Genomic DNA, 20,575 nt, shown 5'->3' with positions numbered 1-20,575 from the left:
GAATTCACAATACTTAACACAAAAAATACCAAATTATTCAATTTATACGATGATGTTAACGATAGCATTTAACATATTCAATTTCAGACCGGTTCGATGAAGGAACTATTGACTTGTCGGCACTAGCAAGAGCTGAATAATTTTGTGTGTTTACAATTGCATTGTTATTGAAGGAAACCAAATATATAAATTGTATCATTATGAATCCATGTGCATTGATTTTATCATATGGAAAACTGTCTGCAATGGAAATGGTTGAAAGTATGTAATATTTCTTAAGGAAGTGAAAATTCATCAAGTGAAATAGGAGAAAATATATAGTAGTCAATAAGACAGAAACCTGTGATGAATAGCAAATCTCAAAATACGCTTACATTGTGTGCAGTCTTGGTGATAGCAAACTAAAATGTGAATGCATATTAAATATAATTCCGCTGTTAAAAATAGTTTATTCAATTACTGAATATGCCGGTATGATTGACTACATAGCATTATTATTGTAATTATTATTATTATTAATTTCTGTCGGATTCTTTTTTGTTTTAGATATATTAACTGAAATGAAGCAACCTAAATTAATAACGCCAATAACATATGAAGCTGAAGTTATAAATCATTATAAATGTGATATTAGAACTAAATATTACACTACGAGTATATATTTAATCCCTTTCGATGGGAAGATCGATAGAGTTCCAACTGAATTAAAAAATATAATAGAAGCTTTAATTATCTATTTTGATCCATTTGATGTAAGTATAATTAAAATATGTTTAACGAATTAATATCATTGAATTATTATTTAAATATTCTAGAGAACTTTCATAAACAGCCTCTCGGCCATTAACGACTTTTTAATATCCAACAAAATTGAGTTGGGATTTTTAATAACAACTGTATTATCGGATAAGCCAAATGAATTAACATTTGAAGAACTGAAAGAAAATGCAAATGTAGTTTTTGATATAATAACACTGAAAGAAGATGGAGAGGAAGACTCAGAGGAACCAGACAAATATTCAGAAATTGTGGAAGGCTTAGAAAATTTTGTGTGGTCTAACATAAAAACAAAACCATCTTCCTGTAAGTTGTACATGTGATTTACTTCATCTTTTTTATTATTATTAATACACAAATTTTAAATTATAGCTTCGAATCGAAAGCAATCAAATAGTGCCGAACAGCTGGAAAGCGAGCTAAATGATTTTGAAAAACTATTAATTACAGCGCAAAATTTGCGTAGTGATACACATTTAACAAGAGACGAAATATTAAATAAAGCGGAAGAATTAGCGGAGGTTATGTCAGCAATTTTAAATGATAATGATAGTGATTAATTTAAATAAATACGCTATTACCAAAAGAGAATGGTGTTTGAATATCATAGTTCTATATTCCACTCAGTTAATGTGAAATAACTTTTATAATTTGTTTGTAAATTACTTGGAGGGAACAAAAACGACCGGCTTCAGCTTCAGAGCGATTTGCATCCGATATTCATTCGATAAATATTCATACCAAAAATTAGCTGGCTCAGCATACTAGTTTTAACATGCAGTAAATAATACTATTTTTAAGTTTAAAAATACCATACATGACTGAAGCTTTTTGGTATTTTAATAAATGTATTCGATAACATAATTTATTAGGAATTATCTGTATCTTTTTAATCATTATTAGTTCTGTCTCTGCATGTAAGTTTTTTTTTTTTTTTAAATATTTATTTATTATTAAAATCTGGTAAACATGTAGTTTTGTGTTATATTCTCTAATTACTATTCAGTTTTATAAATACAAATATGCGGTGGCGGTAAATTTGTGCAATAAGCAAATCCATATACATGAATATGAGGCAGAAATGTATATGTGATGTACTCATAATTATTTCGACTCAAGAAAAAACATTACTGCCAAAACACGCAAATATATATATGTATGTTGCTTATGTGTGTATGCAATTGTACAAATATTAAAAAAAAGTAAATGGTGACTGTGTCGTTGAAGTCATACATACATGTATAAGTATGTATATACTGAAGTGTGTAGATATGTATGTGCTGTGTGGCGTATATAAAGGCAATATTATTTATTAATATAGTTGTGCGTACATTACATATGGTACATACTTAAGATATGTGCTTATCTAATAATTTATAAAGTCTAAACAGAAAGTCCCAAGCATTTGCTTGTAGTAAATGGCGATTTAAGCACTTGGGCACACCTACACACTTACATCTGAATGCATGTTTGTGTGTATGTTCATATATAATATTTCATATTCATATCACGCCAACAATCATAAAATAAGTATAATATAGTAGTATAATATAGACAGTCGGCGCCTAAGTCGTATACTTTTGTATTTATTTAAATAAGCATGGTATTCCGTATTAAATTGTCTTTCTCTGAGGCAATAAGAGTTAGTCATCAACAATGTGTACCTAGTTTCTTGTGCACCATTCGTAGGTTAATAGCCCGATTTCACTATGTACATACATTCTCTCGACTAACTTAATTTATAATTGCTCTATGTTTATAATGAATGCAAGGCTAAAAGCAATGACTATGAAATCTGTTGCTGTAGTTTATTAGACATAGATCATTATTATTCCAGAATATTGCATGTTTACGTTGGCTAACAAGTGCTTTCGACCATAAATCTCATTCACAACTATAAACTCATCTGTATATAGAAGTTTTGTGTTAAGCAACATATTTTTGTCCTAAGACAAATTGCCTGGCCCAAAAATAGCAGCTGTGTACAGTGATGACACAGGCGGTGTTTTCAATATTATCGATGACAATGCGATGATTAGTATGTTAATATGTAATCAGAAATACCGGCATTCTCTTAGAAATTAGTGAATGTTTACATTCTCTTTAATTCGGGTAGATGACTAAAAATAAGGAGGAACGTATAATAAACAACTTTCTTTTGTTGTGACACTTTAGTAAAACATCGTAATCTTTAACCAAAACCTTAAAAATAGTATATAAAACGCGTTTTGTGTGTAATTGTTGTTGTTAGGGATGTTTCTTTGAAGTTACAAATTTGTAGTTTCAGCGCATGCGCAAGTTTTACATTATTGATTTGTGCAAAAGTATTTTTTTGAGCCACACGCGTTTTGTGAAAATGATTGTTTCAAAAGCTATCAAAAATTACAGAATGTAATAAATTGAAAATCATAGTCAACTTCATTTAACTGTCATATTGTTTCGTTATAACATACAATTTTTATATACTTTTCCACATTTTGTAAGTATACGTTTTTTCTTTTTCTGCAGACAGAAAATTGAGCAAATCGGCAAAATGACGCAGATGTCGCAAGACGAAATTATAAGCAATACAAAAACTGTTTTGCAAGGCTTGGAAGCCTTGCGCGTTGAACATGTTTCGATTATGAACGGAATATCCGAAGTTCAAAAAGATAACGAGAAATCTGATATATTACGAAAGAACATAGAAAGCATTGAACTTGGCTTGAGCGAGGCGCAGGTCATGATGGCCCTAACATCGCACTTGCAAAATATCGAAGCTGAAAAACAAAAACTCAAAACACAAGTTCGCCGTCTTCATCAAGAAAATGCATGGCTACGCGACGAGCTAGCCAACACCCAACAGAAATTCCAAGCATCTGAACAACTAGTGGCACAACTCGAAGAGGAAAAGAAACATCTTGAATTTATGGCATCTGTTCGAAAATATGATGACAATCAAGAGCAAGATGAATCCTGCGAGAAGTCCCGCAACGATCCAGTTGTAGAGCTCTTTCCAGATGAAGAAAATGATGATAGACACAATATGTCACCCACGCCTCCTAGCCAGTTTGCTAATCAAACTTCTGGCTACGAGATACCAGCCAGGTTGCGCACTCTTCATAATCTTGTGATTCAATATGCATCACAGGGCAGGTATGTAATAAGAAATATGAAATATATGATCTAATGGATTAGTAGAATGTATAGAAATTAATGAAATTTTAATTTTATAAAAATGCATTATAATATATGTATATAAATATATTTCACAGATATGAAGTAGCAGTACCGCTTTGCAAGCAAGCACTTGAAGATCTTGAAAAGACCAGTGGTCACGATCATCCCGATGTGGCAACAATGTTAAATATTTTAGCTCTTGTCTACCGTGATCAAGTCAGTATAAATTATAAGTAATCTCATAAACTTAATTAATATATACTAATATATCTTTTAGAACAAGTACAAGGAGGCTGCCAATTTATTGAATGATGCTCTGTCCATTCGCGGCAAGACTTTGGGAGAGAATCATCCAGCCGTAGCAGCAACTTTAAACAACTTAGCTGTGCTCTACGGCAAGCGTGGCAAGTACAAGGATGCCGAACCACTTTGCAAGCGTGCTCTTGAAATACGCGAGAAAGTTTTGGGCAAGGACCATCCAGATGTTGCAAAGCAACTAAATAATTTGGCTCTACTTTGCCAAAACCAAAGCAAATATGATGAAGTTGAGAAATACTATCAAAGAGCTCTTGATATATATGAATCAAAACTTGGTCCCGATGATCCGAATGTGGCTAAAACGAAGAACAATTTGGCTGGATGCTATCTAAAGCAAGGAAGATACGCAGAAGCTGAAATCCTTTACAAGCAGGTGTTGACAAGAGCCCATGAGCGGGAGTTTGGTGCGATTGATAGCAAAAATAAACCCATTTGGCAGGTAATTTCAAGAATTTGTATAGTATTTGCGTTTGTCTTTGATTAAAGTAAGTTGGTGCTTAAATTAATCCAATAGGTACCGAATGTGCATTCTACATAAGCGGTTTATCTTACATTTTACATTTAAGAAATGTGTGATTGTGCTTTACATAAATCTGTTAATAAACATTTTTCTTTATAACTAATTTTCATTAATGCCTTTTCGTTTTTGTTTATTTTAGGTGGCTGAGGAGCGCGAAGAACACAAATATGACAAACGTGAGAACACACCATATGGAGAGTACGGAGGCTGGCACAAGGCTGCTAAGGTCGACTCACCCACAGTTACAACAACGCTGAAGAACCTGGGCGCACTCTACAGACGTCAGGGTATGTTCGAGGCAGCTGAAACTCTTGAGGACTGCGCCATGCGCAGTAAAAAGGAGGCCTACGATTTAGCTAAACAAACTAAGGTCGCACAACTTCTGACGTCGACTGAGAAGCGACGATCGAAGCAGATGAATGATATGGACTTTTCGGATGAGGTAAATTAACGAACTGAAATTAATTTATAATGCATGTTTAATATACCTCGATATATATGAACAAGTAGAACAATCAAGATATTTATTTGCAATTCTGCACTTTTGATGAGTGCGAAGATGAAGAGATGCAGGATTGGTTAGTATAAATGCACATTTATTTTAACAACACAAGTTAAATTCACTTAAAAATAGACACAACAGATTAGTTTAAGTTTCAACACTACCAATAACTAATTTATTCCGTTGTCTCTTTTCCAGAAATCCATAAAGCCTTAAGCACATTCTTTGTCGTCAATCGTAATTGTGGAAACAGTGTGCTCCTTATACATAAGCTAACTCGAACATTAACATTATTTATTCATTCCTTAATATTAATTTCGTCAATTTTCTCAATGACGGTATGAAATCTAAAATCAAATCTTATTACAAATAAAAACTGTGTTTTTTTTATATTTCTACAATTGCTTAAACAAAATATTTATATTTTAACCGATTATTGAGAGAACTGACTTAAGTTGACTCAAGCATAATTAAGTAATTATACCATGTTTTATATAATTTGTTATCTTTACAAAATATAGGAACGGCTTTTAATAAACAACCAAAAATAAGTATCGATAAAATGCAAAAAAAAGTGTGTCTTAACTGGTTAATTGTATTAACCATTTACCTATTAATTAATGTAAAACAGGAATATATAAGAAATTAGAATAAGGAATTTGTATGATATGGGAAATGTTTTCGAGAAAATTTCATTTGGTGTTAGTTTTCTGTCGCATTCAACTTAAAGCATATAGTTCAGTCATTTATTTCATAATCAAAAACCCCATTTTATACATAAATATATATATAAAAAATTAATGTGTTAATAATATTAATTATATTTCAATAGAGACAGATCGCGTTCATCGAAGACACTTTTAGCATAATTAATCTGTAAGGAAAAACATAGTCGTTATAATACAGATATATAAGCAATAGGCAATCAACGTCTTGTTTCTTATAAGCACTCTACTTACACATCTAGACACAGCCTCAGCACATTCCTCTGTTCGACAACGAATTCGCGGTCGGGTAATCTTTGGTAAGTTTGTTGATATTTCAATGTAGTAACTCGATGTTACTTTACTTGCAGATGGGGCATTGCCCGTATTAGTTGTTAAAGGATGACAGGATAGAATTTCACTGAGGTGGCACTCAAACATAACAGTTGGGTTGCCTTCGCATATTGAGAATATGCGAACATATTCCGTTGAAATGAGAAGCCGTAATCTAGCCTCTTTGTCACTCCACAGGTTTGGCTCATAGAATATTATTTTCTCTACAAAGTTTTTGCGGTTTATTATGTAAAGGTACTCTTGCCCCTTACTTTGACGACTGGAGTATGGCGGTAAAAGACCACCAGGCGCGCCTGTCACGCATCTTGGCAAGCGTTTTCTTTTCGGTGCCTGGCGCTGTGAATCTCTGCTAGTTTCTCGAACAGCACTGGCCGTCTCTGAGGCCAGGTCAAGCATTCCGATAATTGGTTTCGTCACAGTGCCCACGAGTCCTTTGCCCAAGCCGCTGAGGAAGCCTGGAACACCATCGGCATGGGCGCCATCGTATGTGTGTCGAACAATGCTAGTGACTCCTCCAAGCAAACCAAACCCAAAGCCTTTTATGCCAGCAGCAAGATGACCTCCAGATGTATTTGATTGTAGCTCCAAAATTCGTTGTCTCGTTTCGTTGTCGTGATCATCCAGCACAACCTTTCCCAAACTATCCGATAAGGTTTCTGTTAGCTTTGCTGTCGAGTTGGAAATGCCATGGGTTACATTTTTAACCAGACTTTTCACAGAGCCTTCAAAGATCAGCCCAGATACACCTTCAGAGAGATCGTTGGCGAATCCCAAAGGATTTCCTAAGAAATCAACACTTCCCAAAATCGCTGCTGCGTGCCACTTAATTTGGTTTATATAGTGCATCTTTATCGCTCGCAGATAAACATCAATTGTCTCAAAATGATATTTATGAGAGAAATGATCGAGCTCTATTAAAGCATCTTCAAATTTGATCAAAGTGAGGCCCAATGATTTTTTGGTTCTTTGTAAATCCTCAGGCAATTTAGATGCAGTATAGGCAGAAAGGCGAACCTATTAATTAATATTAGAAATAATAGAAATATAAGTAAAGAAAATATAAGCTAAGTAATTAACTCTCATTTACCTGAGTCGAACCAATATAAAATTTTTCAAAGTAAAATCTTTTCATATCATCCTCAAATGATCTTTCCTTAAAATCTTCATAGTCCGAAGGCAGGAACGAGTCCTGTAGATTTTCTTTGCCATAACCAAGAAAGGAAGCAATCTTCAGTATCAGCTTCTCCTCTAGGTACATTATGCAGGGCTTAACATCCAACGTCAAGTACTGAAATATTAAAGCATTCTTGTTGGGACTGGGCAACAGCTTAACGGCAAGCAGTACAGCTTCCTGTTTCTGTTCGTCGTCTTTATTTGGCAAGCAGCTATGCAGAGTCACTTGGCTAGCTGAGTCCAATAGTTGATTGTCAATTTGTATGTAGGCTATATTTAGATCGATTGACTTCTGAACAGGTGTATCTATGAACTCGGCTATTATGTTGTCCATGCTAATAAAAATGATCTCCTCACAGGGCTTTAATGTTATTATGGAAATTCCTATGCCCTTAGGCAATTCGACATTTATCTGAAATTTAAAAGATAATTGAATAATCATTTGAATAAAATGTTAAACTATATGCCATGTTACCTGATACTCATGCGAAGCATTCGATTTTGCCTTGTCAACGATGGGTCTGTTATTGAACGATGCATGGGTCCAAAGTAAATCTGGTGCCAGAAATGTTTCATTTGGCTTTAGTTTAATATCACATATTTGAACTGTGCAAATTGGCCCATCCATTTTGGTCGAAATTTCCAATTGCCCAGAGCCAGGACGTAATTTTTGGGCAACCAGATGTTGTTCGCGTGGAGTTAAGTCGCGACATTTTGAGCTATGCCTAATACGTCCGACAACTGCCTCAGCGCCAGCCCTTAGACCATGTTTATGAGGTGGAGACTGTTAAAAGAGACACGATTAGAGATTAAATGCATAAGAAATGGTTATATACTCTATCTTACCTGCACACACATATTCGCATGACACATGAGTCGTCCGTTTTCGAATCTCCACGTCTGAGTCGTGGCCCTCTGTTTATTGGGCGTGCGTACTACTAACGCTGTAAACTCGGTCGGATTCGGTGGTTTTTCTAAATCTAATACCAAACGCACAGCGCTTGCTTCGTTCGTTTGGACCGGTGGTGTTGAGCCCTCATGCTCCAGTTGACCATTCGAATTCATCAACCACAACTGCGAACGATCTCCAGAATTCTTTTCCATTATGACGACCCTTTTGTCATTTACACCCAGCACTAATTGTTTGAATTTGTCATCTGGCTTGTCGCCATCTCGCTTGAATTGATCGAAGGTGTCGTGGAACGCAATGTATATGAAGTTGGAGTAGGTCAAAGTTTTACTCATGTTCGCATTTTCAATTGGAAACTCAATTATGTTTCCTCCGGGCGCTTCCATGAGCAATGTCTTGCCACCCAAGGGATCATCCATGACATATGATAAGGCTGACTGTGGTCGCACAGGCGTAGGCCAAATAGGCTTCGAGCCCTTCTGTGAGAAATTGATAACCACTTCAGAGAAGTTATCAATTCTAATGGGAGGTGGCAAACTACGAGCATCCGTGAACAGAAGTATGAACGTCGCACCTCTCGATATGATTTCCAATCTTAGGAAAAACATTTCACACCATTCATTGCGTATGTTGATATACAAACTCTGGACTTCATTAATCGGTATGCCCTTAGACCAGCAACAACATTCCACATCTGCTATTCGTACACAAATCAATGGCTCTCGATCCCAATTGGCCCAGTGAAAAGGAAAATTGCAATCAACGGGCGCTGAGATAACATGACTGGCATTGGTGACGTCCTAAAATAAAGGAAGTTATTAATAATATTATTAATTCTTAGCTTTAGATATTATTTCAGGCACTTACATTATGCACAATATTACATTTCTGTGTAAACTCCAGCTGGTGGCCACTTTTGTTGTAGAGATGAAAACGCGGAGACAATGTGACAAATGTTGTGCTCGCATATAAACCTCGGCCACGGCGAACTCTTATGCCAATCTTATAGCATCCCGGTCCGCTTTCTGTGCGCAGTTCCCTATATGTTATGTTCTTGATCATGCTGAAGCTTTTGCACCACTGCAAAACAGATATATTAAAATTAATATAAACTTTGCAAACCAGTTTAGTTAACTCACCTGATTGTTGGCACCGAAGGTGTTGCCCAATCTCACTTCCAGATTGGGAGATCCTTCTTGATCGGAAAAGGAGAACATTAAGGGCGAAACTTGTCGTGCGCGTTCGTGCTCCTCGAATTGGCCAGCTGCTATCTTATTGGTGCCCTCTTGTTTGTAAATCAATGGAAGACCGGACTTATTCACAATCCAAATAGGCGCACTTATATATATTTCCATGCCTCTGCCCTTCAGGGATTGTATTGATACGTGGAGATGGAGCTCTCTGTTCTTAGCATCGAGTAGCTTTAACTTCGGCTCGACTATTCCATTATGATTCGTTGGCACCTTTAACTGGCCAGAAACTTGAAAATTATCTAAGGTGATGCTCAAGTTGAACGATTGGTTTATATTTCTATTATAGATATTTATGCTCTCGAAGGCGTTAATACGCCCAGTACTCGATCCATTTATGTTATAACTTAGATCACAGCAGAGCATATTCTTGAGCATTAAAGGCGATAGAAGTGTAATTGAATGGCCGGGCATATTTTGATCTTTATAGGGATACATTTCCCTACTTATGCTGACGAGTGTATACAATATGCTTTTATTGGCATCGTAACAGCTGTACAAGTTTTGTATGCCGTCATTACCGCACTGCTTCCAAGCGATTTCCTCATTGCTGAACCCGACATCCTCATTTTTGGACTTGGACTTAGGATCACATGGTATATGGGAGATATATAGAGCGGCGTCTATAAACTTCAATGGCACGCACTGCTGATCATCTGGCCGAATGGTGGTTATAGCTGAGGCTGCATCGACTTGATTTTTATTTAATACCATCTTCAGGTATATGTCATGATCCAATTTGTTGATCACGCGCAAAGGGGACATCACCTTGATCAGCTTTTGTGCAGAGCCCATCAGGGAAATATCAAAAATTATACGGGTTTTCTTTTCGTAATGTGCGTCGAGTATTGTTGAACGGAAATACATTCCCACCTTATCTATAGAAATGGGACCAATCAAGGTCCAGCCATGGATTTGGACTAGAATCTGATGTAGATTTAATCGATGTGAATCAATGTGCCGCAGTTTACTTTTTTGGCTAAAATCAAAGGTTTTTGTTTCCTCAGGCTGCACTGACGTCCAGTTCTTAATTATGTCCAACTGCTGGAAGTCCGAGCACGTCAAGTCCCCAAGCTGAGCGTAGATGGGCTTGAAGAGTAGCGCAGAGCCAGTTAGATTTTGCAAAGCAAAGGGCACAAAGGGCGCACGTTGACGGAAATTGACATTATCTAGGGAATGGAAATCACTGGTCCAATTTTTGGAGACCATGTGAAAGAGTTCGATCAGAGTGGAAGTTATGTTTATCTTGAGCAATTGTTTGCTATTCAAGAAGACTTCAAATCGCTTCTTCTTATCGAAATGGGTCTTTTTATATTTCCATTTCGCAGCGCATTGCCACATTTCGGCAAGCGGCTCCCAGCCACTGAGTCGCCGATTGTAATAGTTGAGCGTTACTTCAGTGTCCAGATCTCCCTCAGCTGTATTTGAGTTTAGGTTTTCAGCTTCCATCCGGTTCGCTTGGAATTTGTACTTTAGCAAAACCTTCGTCAGTGATATTTCAAGGAGCGGCACATCGGCATCCATGCAATCATCGATTACGCACATGGATATGCAATTGGCATCCAATACTGCAGTCTTCAATTCCATTGCGGGATTTCGCGCTGTGCTGCGCTTCTGCTGGGACAACCATAGAGCAGCATCGTTTAATTTCCAATTGTTTAGTTCCATAGCAACCCAGCAATTCGTTATCTCAAATCCCATAGCCAGGAGCGGGGCGATCTTTTCGAATTCCGAATTCGATTTCGACAAAACAGTCGGCGGCGTTGAGGCCTGCGTTGGTATGGAACTGATCATTCTCAGAAACAGTTTCATGTCGATGTAGGACAATCGTATATTCAATTGCTTTTGCACAACAATATTTAGGCAATTATTTCTCAGCTCGACGTTCAGAGTAAATGGATCGATTATGGACAGCGCACTGTCATCTTCAGCATCCAGAATGCATGAGAATATTTCCAAATGATTTATATTGATGGACAGTGGTACACAATGGTTGTGTGGCTTATACGAAATTACGGTTGTACTCTTTAATATAACGGCATTTGAGTCAAGTCGATTGCACTGTTCGGCAAATATAATTTCAGAGTCTGTCACATTTATAATATATTCAGAAACTGAATTATCTGCCGTCTGAGTATGATCTGTTTGAGTGAGCTGTGCAGCTCTTGGATTTACGGCGGCTGCAGTCAACGGTTCTTCTTCGAAAAACTTTTTTAAACTATCCAAAAAGTCTAAAATTCCAATGACTCTCATGTCGTTCAACATAATCGTATATTTGCATAGATTCAAGCGTTTTCTGCAATGAATTTCCACTTGAGCTGAATGCTTCGGAACTGTTTCCTTTTTAGACGGCTGCAATATGTTTCTAAATACATTCCCATTGTTTGAGCCATCACTTGGTCTCTCATCCACAATTAAAATGTTACTTGATATCAGGTCAATATCTTGTGAGCCATCGTTTAACATATCGATTTCTAGCTGCGATCTGATGAAGTGTATACAAGCCAGCGACTCATGCACAAAGTCTGGCATCGTGTTTGTGTTTTGAACCACCATTATAGAGACATCTTCGAGCAGTATTCTTATCGAAAGTAATGTTATAACATTTGTGGTGTCTTCGTTTTTGGAAAATAGACTCAAGGCAGAAAAGGCTTCAATAGAGGAACTTGTGTTATTATAGCTGTTGTAGTACACATCATCTATGGGCTCGCCAATATTGTTATTTAGCAGGCCTCGAATTAGCTTGTAATTTGGTATATTGAGCGTTGCGTTTAATTTGGAGAAAGTTCCCTTCACACTGATATCGGGACAGACGCGTATGCTATCCGTTGATAGATTCCGTTCGACCTGAAGGTCTAGGTAGCATGATTCCTTAAACAATCGACTGCCCTTCACAAAGCACGTATTTGCAATATTGATAAAGACTTCCTTGTCGTAATTGCTCTCCAATTTATCCACACTACGTTCGCCCGAAAATAAGTTGATGTTGACCAAATCGATGTGCATAACGTCCAAAATTTCATCCTGAGTTTTCGTTGCCTTCCCCTTTTTGCTTATGATGCACTCCTCGCTCGAGAAGTGAAAGCTGTTCTTCAGTGTAAACTGCCCGAGATATGCAATCAATACGTGATTGCTGTTGTAACAGGCGGGTAAGACAATCACAGGCGAAGCGGCTTGAATACACAGTTTTATTTTGGTGGGCTGATCTTTCTGAATCCTATCGACATTGTGTTTCTTCAACTTTCTGATTACGGGCTGCAAATAGGAACTTCAATTAATTCCATATATACATATATAAGATTTGATTAAATATTACAGTTTGTAGTTGCAAGAGCTCCTTGACAAATAAATGAAGTTCAACTATGAAACGTTTGGTGTGAATATAGTGAACCGATGACATGTTTATCCAAAGAACTGCATCAGCATTAATGCTGTTCGGTGTCTCAATATCCGGAATTTTTCTTGAGAAAAAATGAATATGAATAAACCATGTATTAATTTTGTTCTGCTTCAAGTTATTTACCTTTTATATACAAAATTTAAAGCTTCCGAGCCGCTCGTTAAGAAACGTTCTTTATATATATATCCGTATTTGGTTAGATCGTAAACAGCTATGGAGCCCAAGCAGCCTTCAACAGCTTTGTAAGTAGCTTCTTGTATAATCGAAAATGTTGCATTGGATACATTTATTCTAGATAGTACAGCTTCATTGCGAGTCGATGTAAAGTTCAGTGAACGTATAGACACATTCAGTTTGCTGCTGAATTCAGAAACACCTAAATAGAAAACACTAGTATTATATAAAAGAAACTAGAGTAGATTAGAAATTGGTACTCACTTTTTGGCAAACTATTTTTCTGTTCAGCCAGGGACTGTGTTTTTTCCGTATCGGCCACCAAGCCAAAGAAATCAAATATCGTATACCATCTGTCTACGCAAATCATCAAGTTCAAGCAATTGAACTCGATGGAATTCTGCTTTTCAACCTTTAAAAGCCGCCTCGTATGCGATCTATAGATGACTAAATTGTTGCCCTTCCTCTCAGCAATATCATTTGATTTACAGAGACCTGCTTTGTGTTTTTGGATTTCTCGCTGCTTAATGTGCTCGCACAAATTGGATATGGATGTTGATATAGACTTGTGCTTGGCACAATAACTGGGTAAATCGGGACACGATGATGACGTTCGACCTTTCCTTTGATATGACTTCTCGACATTAATCGAGGTAACCATATTTCTAAACGGCGACGAAATTTCTGACTTCAAATCCTCCATTAGCACAGAGTTCAAAACGACTTTCAGATCCTCATCTTGGTCTCGCGTGCGATGCTTCACAAAGAAGTCTTTAAAAGTAACATTTACCAGTGGCTCGTGGCTTTCATTCTGCAAATTGATCTCTAGCACAGGCACTGAGAACTTTACAGTTGTCTTCATACGCTGTACATCAGTTACATTCTCGTTCGTTACATTCGCATTAGTCATTTTTAGTTTCACATTATCCGAGCCACTTGAAAAATTAGTTCCATTTTGTAGGGCCTCCATTAAATTCTTGTATTGCTTTCGATACAGCGTTACTCTTAACGTTTCAACCATGCTGCCCTCAACCTTAAAAATGTTAGCAATATTTTTATTTATACCTAAAAATCCTGTCATTTTAATCACTTACCAATAGAGTTTGAATTTGCCGTTCATCGTCTTTTGTATCGTTGTACCCTGTATACACATTTAATGATATTGCCGTGTCGTGCAATATGGGAAAGGCATCCTGTTTGTTTTCATACATTTTGCTTGCTATGGGTAAAGTGTAGGTCCAGTCTTCCTTCTGTTCATCAATATTCAATGAAAATAAATTAATGTTTTTCACTTCGATAGCATATTTAACTATCACATCCTCGGTAATGTTCTTCATCTTCTGATGAATATCATTATTACGCACACTAATTTTTCCCAAATTAGCAATAAAAACTTCTTTACTATCATTTGAAATGGGCAGAACGATGATAGGACTACTTATAATAACATCCAGTCTGAAATAATGTGTTGAATAATTAGACATTATACAAATGTTGTATAATTATTATGGATTTATGCAACTTACGATAGCAATGAATTTTCTTGATTTTTATTTGGCTGCGGTGGTTTCGTCTGATAATTAACATCTTTGATTTGCTGGACAAATTCTTTAGCCATGTCCGTGGCTTTGTTTCCAATGGAAGTTACAAACTCTCTGTAAGATAAATTTGATGTTGTTAAATTATAAAAGTCTGCGCAACTTTGTCGGAAACTTACTTCAGTCCCTGTTTGAAACTAGTTATACAAAAATTAAAGTCTTGCAAAAATCTCGGACTATGTGTATATGATACAGATGCCATTCGAACACTTAGACTGACAGCATTATTATCGCCCCAGAGATTTGTGAAACTTAGAGCATCGATTTGCTCACATTTTTCATCTTCGACGTTATTTAAGTATATTTCGTTCGAGAGTTTATTTAGCACTGATTGCCGATTCGTTTCTGACTCTGGATCTCGACCAATGGACAAAATTCGTTGATATCGTACACCTTGTGGAGTAATATCAATGATTTGTATGCCTCCCAAAGAGCCATTAATTGATAGGCTTGATTGCATGGAAACATTGATTTTAGCTTCGCTGACTGTCAATGTGCCCACTTTTCGGGCTATTTCATATTTATCACGTTTTATGGTGTAGAGTATTAAGACATTTAAACGAAAGAAATCAAAGATTATTTCGTGTTGGTTATGGTCCAGAGAGCCCTCAGTTTCTTTAAGCTCCAGCGCCGGTTCTCTATCAACGCTATCTCCAATATTTTCGAACATCGTTTGACCACGAAAAATACGTTCAGCAAAGTTTAAAAGCTCCAAAATTGTTTCCTGATTGGCTGTAAAACGCAAAAGACTTAGAATTTTATAAATATTATTACATATAATAATACTAACCAATTATTTCCAAGCTATTGAATGATATTTTGGATGTGTGTAGAAAGGAGGACTTATTCGTATCGGATTGAACAATATTGATATCAATATTAATGAGCGCATTCAATTCACTTTCTTCATCGCGATCCATTGATGTACCTAGAAGTATTTATGTCCATATTAATTGTGTCAATTAGAAACAAACAGATTCTAATTACCACTTTGAATATTTTGCACAGCCTTTGTAATTATATGTGGACTTGTTGGCCTGTGATATATTGAAGAGTCTGGAGATCCTGGAGTAACTGGCGAGCAGGCTGTGCTATGCTTAAGACTTCCAGAAAAACTGTCCATACTGAAATCAAATAAAAGTTAAAGTAAATAAATATTTGTTCAGAAAACTAAGAGAATAGAATAAGAGTGGAAATTACCAGGGCAAAAAGAGAGACCAAATTCTGTCTTTTATATATTCTAAGTATTATACGATACAAGTGAGTCCTAAATTCCATTCAAATTAATAGTTATGCTTAGAAATTCATAACATCATATTTGGTGTACTCTAATAATTTTATAAGACAACTGGCATATGTCTAATTAGACATACAATATTGTTTTACAACTATTTTCTTATAATATTCACTTATATTATTTTCAATAACCATTCACATAATGATCAATTATCAATAATAATAATCAGCAGCAGTGTTCACATACATACATAAATATGCAACAATTATTATACACAATAAAAATATACACTTAAAAATTATAAGTATAACTATTACAATTCAGCTTACTATAATTAATATCACTAACACATCCAGAAGAAGAAGAAGAAGGAACACTGCACTGCACCGCACTGAACCACCGACCCTCACGTCAGAAAAACGACTGAAGAGCTGCTGCTGCAGACCTCCTTTTATATGGGGCGACGCTCTCACTCAAATTCAAACCTTTTCTGTGTTAGTGAGTTGCTCTCATTTGACGCCAAATAATAACTTCGGTGTCCCAGCTCGCTCATTTGTAAACACTCATACACAATTCAACTGTTCCTATTGAACTCTTCTTCTATTTCTACAGGACACCAATACTAGTGAACTCCGACAGCACAGGCAGACATATTTATATACAAGCTTGATCAGTATATGGTCTTGATCAAAAATTGATGTACTTTTTAGGGCATGCCACGCCCTATTCTGCCAGCATATACACTCTATATAAATTTCTCGTTTGCATTTATTTATGATATAAAATTGGACGGAATCTATGACTCAATGGCTAGATTCTAATTTCCAGCAAAACCTTAACTATATGATATTATGTTTTAAGCCATAAACTAATTCGTATAACATATATTACATATATTAAGTACTTACCCCACATTTCGATGGCTAGCAACTAAGAGCTCAAAGTCTGGACCGAAAGACTGAATTGCGTCTACAAGCAGCAGACCATGGACAGACATTGTTATTGTGGTTTCCTTTCCCGTTGTCACCAGACCGGCTCTAGCTCCAATAATTTGCAATTCGGCAATGCTCTTTTCTTTAGACTGCATCTCTATGATCAGTTGCCCAATTCCAAACTGGACAACCAAATGGCTGCCATCTGTATTATAGTATGGCTGACTAGTTTCATCTGTTGGTATTCGATTTTCGGCTTCATTTGTTGGTTTATTATTCTTTAGCCTGGGATTGTGGGTAATTGGATGAATTATAGTTAGAAAGTGTTTTATTTTGTTCTCATTGCCATGTATTAATATCATAGGGCACGTTCCGAACAGCGTGAGAGATGGATATTCCGGGTCCGATGTGAAGACAATACGTTGTTCCACTGTTAGCGTGATGTTGAATTTATCAATTAAATGAAAATTCGAAGAAGTCTTCAAGCTCGCTTGCCATCTCTCCTGGTATTTGCATACTAATACTTGCAAATTAGTAAAGTTTATAGTATATGTATTATAGATTTTACTATGCAATGCCGATTCCAGTTGAGTGTTCTTGTTCAATAAATCCTTGAACATATTTTCATTTATGGTTGGCGTTTCCGAACCACTTTTCTCTGAGCCAGGTGGAGTTGAGCAGGGAGTCAAATAGGTCTCATCATCATCATCTTCATCGATGTCCCCATTCTCATCTGTTGGACAAGTATCCTCTGTTTTCGATATAAATGTTGATGCTTTCTTTTGAAAGTCCGATTTGATTAATTGGAGTTTGCCAAAATCCATTAATACCATCAGCGAATTTTCGATTTTGTAATTTTCCAAAAATATTATTCGTGGTGCAAATACTTCAATTTCAAAAGTCCAAATCTTTCTATTCGCCTGAAAAAAAAGAAAAAAATTCTCTGATATAATATAACTAATATTATTATAATACAAGCCCTTACCTCATTTCCTAGAAACATTTGATTCCAAGAGCTTAGAAACTTTCGCTCTTTTTCACTACTATATTTATCTCTAGTTAAATACTGCACTTTATTGGAAGGGGTAAAGAAACTTAAAAACCAATTAACGGCATCTTGATTGTATATTAAATCCAAACTTTTTGATTTAATTATAAGACGGTATTGTAGCTGATCATCATTTTCATATTGCAATTGAAATAATGGCTCTTGTTTGTTCGTGGAATTAACCAATTGCTTTATGTCCGGCGAATTTATTGCTGTCGATCGATCAGTCTGAGGTTTAATTAAGTAACAATGCTTTGAATCCTTGTTGGTTTTATCTAATAAATAAACTTCTCCCAATGATATGCCAACCACATATGAAGTAAATAAGGGATTCAATTGTAGAAAAGATGACAAATTATTAAATTGCATTTCAATTGATTTGCTATCATCGTTCTTTGTCGATTCTTCGGTTTGTAAGATAATGAAACCCTTAAGGAGCTCAATAGTAAAATATCCAAATATTGTATCACATTTCATGTGAGATTGACTCTGTAGTGAGTGCTCGAGTGCAACCAAAATATCATCTTCTAAATTTTGTAATGATTCATCCTGCTCTGCAGAGGCTGTCGAATTGTTTCCATACCAGCCCATCCAGTTGGGAAACCAATGAAATAGCATTCCCTTGCCTTTGACTTGGTCAGACTTAATTGAAATGCCTTTTGAGTACACTTTATCAAAGCATATTCTGCGCATTATGATTAGATCTGCGACTTTTCTATCACTCTCAATATACGCTTTAAATTCTTTGTCATCATTGGACAAGTTTTCGTTGGGATTCAATATAACTGCTTGACAAATCTTCATGTAACGCAAATTCTCTTTGAGCGTTAGAAACTTTTCATCTTTTGTTTTAAGTTCACGGCCATAACAAATGAGAATATATCTCCACCACATTCTTGGATTTTCCTTAATACTGTAGGTTGGTCTTTTCAAACGAAATTGACAAATTTCCTTTATTTGTTGAATTCCAGCCAATTTGTCCTGTATCTCATCATGCTGCGCCTGAAGCGGAAATTAAGCTGCATTAATTATTTAAACTCAATTCGATTGGCTTACCTTGCTTAGCACAATTATAACTTCAGGTACTAGAAGATCACAAGAAACTCGGGGTTTGTCTTTTGAGCGTATCACTTGGAGAGATTTTTCGCGCTTCCATCTGGCTATTGCACTAATGGGCTTGATTATGAACTCATGTGGGCGCAGTTGGCATGTTGGATTCATATTGGTTAGAAGCTCTTGATTTGTGAACTTCTGACATTTTATGTCATCGTGCAATGTGTCCCAATACAGGGATAGCTCTTTCAGCTCAACGACCTTAAAATTAATATCATTATTAACCGATTTATTGGAGCCCGTCGCCCAGTTGCAATCACAGCTTTGTGCAGTTAGAGAACCAATTTTGATGCCAGTCGCAACTTTGCTTTTGCCCACATCAACAACATCTTCGTATCGAAAGTGAACATCAAATATTTTAAGTTCAATATTATCAATGATATTTGTTGCCATATTCGTGCCATACTTGAGCCAATTATTATACGAAGAAAAGTAATATGATTCTATTTGCTTTCCCTTTTCAGAGCGCCATTTGGCCTCTGCAGTGTCTAACACAGATTGCTTATACTCCAGGTTAAGGAGTTTCTCCTTCACTTCATCCCAGTTCTCGAAGTCTTTTGGCGTGACGACGCAGAAGAGCCCTTCCACGGAAATACACCATGGCGAAGTACGAAACTGACGAACCGGCACTTGGAGCTTTATTTTACCTATGCTACCTGCCGAGACTTCTATGGGCAGGCCGAACGAGCGCAGCGCATCCTTTCGGATGGGAATGTTTTCGAGCTCGACTTCCCCTAGAGTTTATATGATGAAATAAGTAATTTATTTCGTAATAGTATTTGTGTTATTTTGTACCTGATAGCAGTGCAACAGACAGTTGAGCAGAGTTCAAATTTTCTAAATACTTCCCGAGATAGGTATTTAAGACCCACGTAATCAAATCCCTTAACATTATTCTGTTCTTAGAACTTTAGAGGCGCATCCAATATTTAATATTTATATTGATTATACAGGTGTTCCGATATCAAAACAAACACAAAATTTAGTTTTGTAGACTTATAAGATATGAAAAAACATAACATCTGAGCACGATAACAAATGGTGGTGTTGTAAAGTGGTCTAAAACATAATGCTTTTAGTGTGCAAAATGTAAACAACATTTAATAAATATTTAAAAATTATAAGGAACGTCATATTTGCAATACATTTTATATGTGTCACATATGTATTATAAGTGGTAAATAAGCTTTTCAAAAATACATAATATCTGTTACTATTATTCCGATAATAATAAATTAGGCGCGCAATTTAAAACTATATAAATGGTATTAAAAAAAATAAAATGTGTGTATATAATTTATATTTATCTGAATCAAATATAATAAACACCACACAGAAAAGTTTAGGCAAAATATTGAGACACAAATATTTTATAACATAGCAGCACTAGCCAATCAGCAGTAAAT

General features: G+C 36.1%; 3 protein-coding genes across 6 annotated transcripts; 2 read left to right on the top strand and 1 right to left on the bottom strand.

The window, feature by feature from the left end:
• The first annotated feature begins 75 nt into the window (after positions 1-75).
• LOC108612674 (uncharacterized) lies at positions 76-1,368 on the top strand. Its single transcript, XM_018005629.2, has 4 exons — positions 76-261; positions 547-752; positions 816-1,083; positions 1,150-1,368. Exons 1-4 carry the CDS (start codon positions 201-203, stop codon positions 1,335-1,337), a joined length of 723 nt encoding a protein of 240 aa, XP_017861118.1. The 5' UTR covers positions 76-200; the 3' UTR covers positions 1,338-1,368.
• Positions 1,369-3,013: 1,645 nt separating this feature from the next.
• Positions 3,014-6,201, top strand: Klc (kinesin light chain). Of its 3 annotated transcripts, XM_018007711.2 has the most exons (7): positions 3,014-3,168; positions 3,286-3,912; positions 4,032-4,152; positions 4,214-4,693; positions 4,914-5,216; positions 5,285-5,352; positions 5,475-6,201. In XM_018007711.2, coding segments are annotated over exons 1-7 (1,701 nt in total). In that variant the 5' UTR covers positions 3,014-3,067; the 3' UTR covers positions 5,476-6,201. The 3 variants fall into 3 exon arrangements, with proteins under 3 accessions (XP_017863200.2, XP_017863201.2, XP_017863202.1); XM_018007712.2 differs by lacking the exon at positions 5,285-5,352; XM_018007713.2 differs by lacking the exon at positions 3,014-3,168 and having other exon boundaries at positions 3,311-3,912.
• On the bottom strand, positions 6,009-20,502 carry Vps13D (vacuolar protein sorting 13D). Of its 2 annotated transcripts, XM_089468733.1 has the most exons (19): positions 19,965-20,502; positions 19,113-19,903; positions 17,994-19,058; positions 16,985-17,928; positions 15,827-15,963; positions 15,630-15,767; positions 14,959-15,571; positions 14,768-14,896; positions 14,336-14,696; positions 13,506-14,274; positions 13,191-13,443; positions 12,984-13,128; positions 9,557-12,922; positions 9,285-9,497; positions 8,354-9,217; positions 7,983-8,291; positions 7,422-7,919; positions 6,236-7,348; positions 6,009-6,150 (listed from the first exon to the last, which is right to left on the bottom strand). In XM_089468733.1, exons 1-19 carry the CDS (start codon positions 20,059-20,061, stop codon positions 6,091-6,093), a joined length of 11,865 nt encoding a protein of 3,954 aa, XP_089324859.1. In that variant the 5' UTR covers positions 20,062-20,502; the 3' UTR covers positions 6,009-6,090. The 2 variants fall into 2 exon arrangements, with proteins under 2 accessions (XP_089324859.1, XP_089324860.1); XM_089468734.1 differs by lacking the exons at positions 16,985-17,928; positions 17,994-19,058; positions 19,113-19,903; positions 19,965-20,502 and adding an exon at positions 16,406-16,475.
• Positions 20,503-20,575: the final 73 nt, after the last annotated feature.

This window comes from Drosophila arizonae, chromosome 4 (assembly GCF_054131065.1).
Source record: "Drosophila arizonae isolate 15081-1271.41 chromosome 4, UAZ_ARI_1.0, whole genome shotgun sequence".
Taxonomy (NCBI): Eukaryota; Metazoa; Arthropoda; class Insecta; order Diptera; family Drosophilidae; genus Drosophila; species Drosophila arizonae.
Note: the sequence above shows the minus strand (reverse complement) of the source record. Positions and strands in the feature narration are given on the sequence as shown.